Raw genomic sequence first — 1,690 nt, forward strand, 5'->3', positions numbered from 1 at the left:
AAAGATGCTGTTGTGCCAAGTGAACGTGTCTCAGGTCTCAAGGTGAGAGGCTGCAACTCCTCAGAAATATTCGAACTCCCTCCTGCTTACACTAAAGACTGTATACCAGTTAACCGTTCTCACATTCCTTCTTGTGAAACAGCAAAACAATGGAATCATCTCAAGGTAATAGTGAATGAGATTCCTCCACAGCTAGAATGTGAAGTTGGACTTTTAATTGGATACAATTGTTCCAAGGCATTAGCTCCGAGGCAAGTCATCTYAGGAGAAGAGACTGAACCCTACGCTGTCCGCACAGCATTGGGCTGGAGTATTGTAGGCCCYACATCATCTCACGGTGACTCTTGTAGCATATCTGCTGTGTGTCACAGAGTCACAGTCAAAAAACTCCCCTTAATGACTCCAGCTGATGCACTAAAAGTTCTCGGATCTGACTTTAAGGATGATAATAAGGATAACAGATCAGTGTCTCAAGATGATATTCTCTTTCTGAATACACTAAAGGAAGGCATTTACAAAAACAATGAAGGACATTATGAAATGCCACTTCCATTCAARGAGAGACCTCTCTTGCCAGACAATAAGCAAATGGCCACTGTGCGACTTCAAAGCCTCAAAAACAAACTGTCCAAAGATCAAAGATACAAGGARCAATATGTGAAGTTTATGAGCGAAGTCATAGAAAAGGGTGATGCAGAGGAAGTTCACAATGAAGCAAAAGAAGGAAAAAAGTGGTATATTCCGCACCATGGAATATATCATCCCCAAAAACCAGACAAACTTAGAGTAGTTTTTGACGCCTCAGCAAAATACAAAGGTAACAGTCTCAATGATCATTTGCTGTCAGGCCCAGATTTGTTGAACAATCTGAATGGTGTTCTCATAAGATTCAGACGGCATCAAATTGCATTATTATGTGACATTGAAAAAATGTTCCACCAATTTCATGTGTATGAAGCAGATAGAGACTATTTAAGATTTTTATGGTGGAAAAATGGCAACCTGGACACTGAGCCTCAAGAATTTTGGATGAAGGTGCATCTTTTCGGTGCCACATCCTCACCAGGGTGTGCCAATTATGGATTAAAACATCTTGCAAAGGAAAACGAGACACAGTTTCCTCTTGCATCTCAGTTCATAATGAAGGATTTCTATGTGGACGATGGTGTAACAAGTACTACAAGCATYAAGGAAGCTATTCAGCTTGCCCAGGAGGCTCAGACGCTCTGTGCATCAGGTGGCCTCAGACTACACAAGTTTGTAAGTAATGACAAAACTGTGTTAGAAAGCATTCCAGAATCTGAACGTGCCTCCCCACAGCAAGCATGTGACCTAGCATTTAATGACTCTAAACTTGAAAGAGCACTAGGCATTCACTGGCACATTGACTCTGACACACTCAGGTTTCGCTTTCGCACCAATGACCAACCTGCTACAAGGCGTGGCATCTTATCAATGGTTGCATCTCTGTATGATCCGTTGGGATTCATCTCACCCTTTGTACTCACAGGCAAAAGAGTGCTTTAAGAGACATGCAAACAAGGTACAGACTGGGATGATCACCTCCCCAGTGACTTAAGGCCTGTGTGGGATAACTGGAAAAATGACTTGAGGAACTTAGAGAAAATCACAATACCACGCTGTTATGTTCCTAAAGACTTTGGCCAAATAGTGAAAACAGAGTTGCATC

At 42.0% G+C, this 1,690-nt stretch overlaps 1 protein-coding gene across 1 annotated transcript; it reads left to right on the forward strand.

Annotated features, from left to right (window-relative positions):
* Nucleotides 1-17: 17 nt before the first annotated feature.
* LOC106510785 (uncharacterized) lies at nt 18-1,677 on the forward strand (the record flags this gene model as incomplete). The annotated part of the gene is given in 1 exon segment (XM_013999506.1): nt 18-1,677. A coding segment is annotated over 1 exon segment (1,510 nt), but the record flags the coding sequence as incomplete, so codon positions are not given.
* Nucleotides 1,678-1,690: the final 13 nt, after the last annotated feature.

The sequence above is a fragment of the Austrofundulus limnaeus genome, unplaced genomic scaffold, assembly GCF_001266775.1.
Source record: "Austrofundulus limnaeus strain Quisiro unplaced genomic scaffold, Austrofundulus_limnaeus-1.0 Scaffold2314, whole genome shotgun sequence".
NCBI classification, from domain to species: domain Eukaryota; kingdom Metazoa; phylum Chordata; class Actinopteri; order Cyprinodontiformes; family Rivulidae; genus Austrofundulus; species Austrofundulus limnaeus.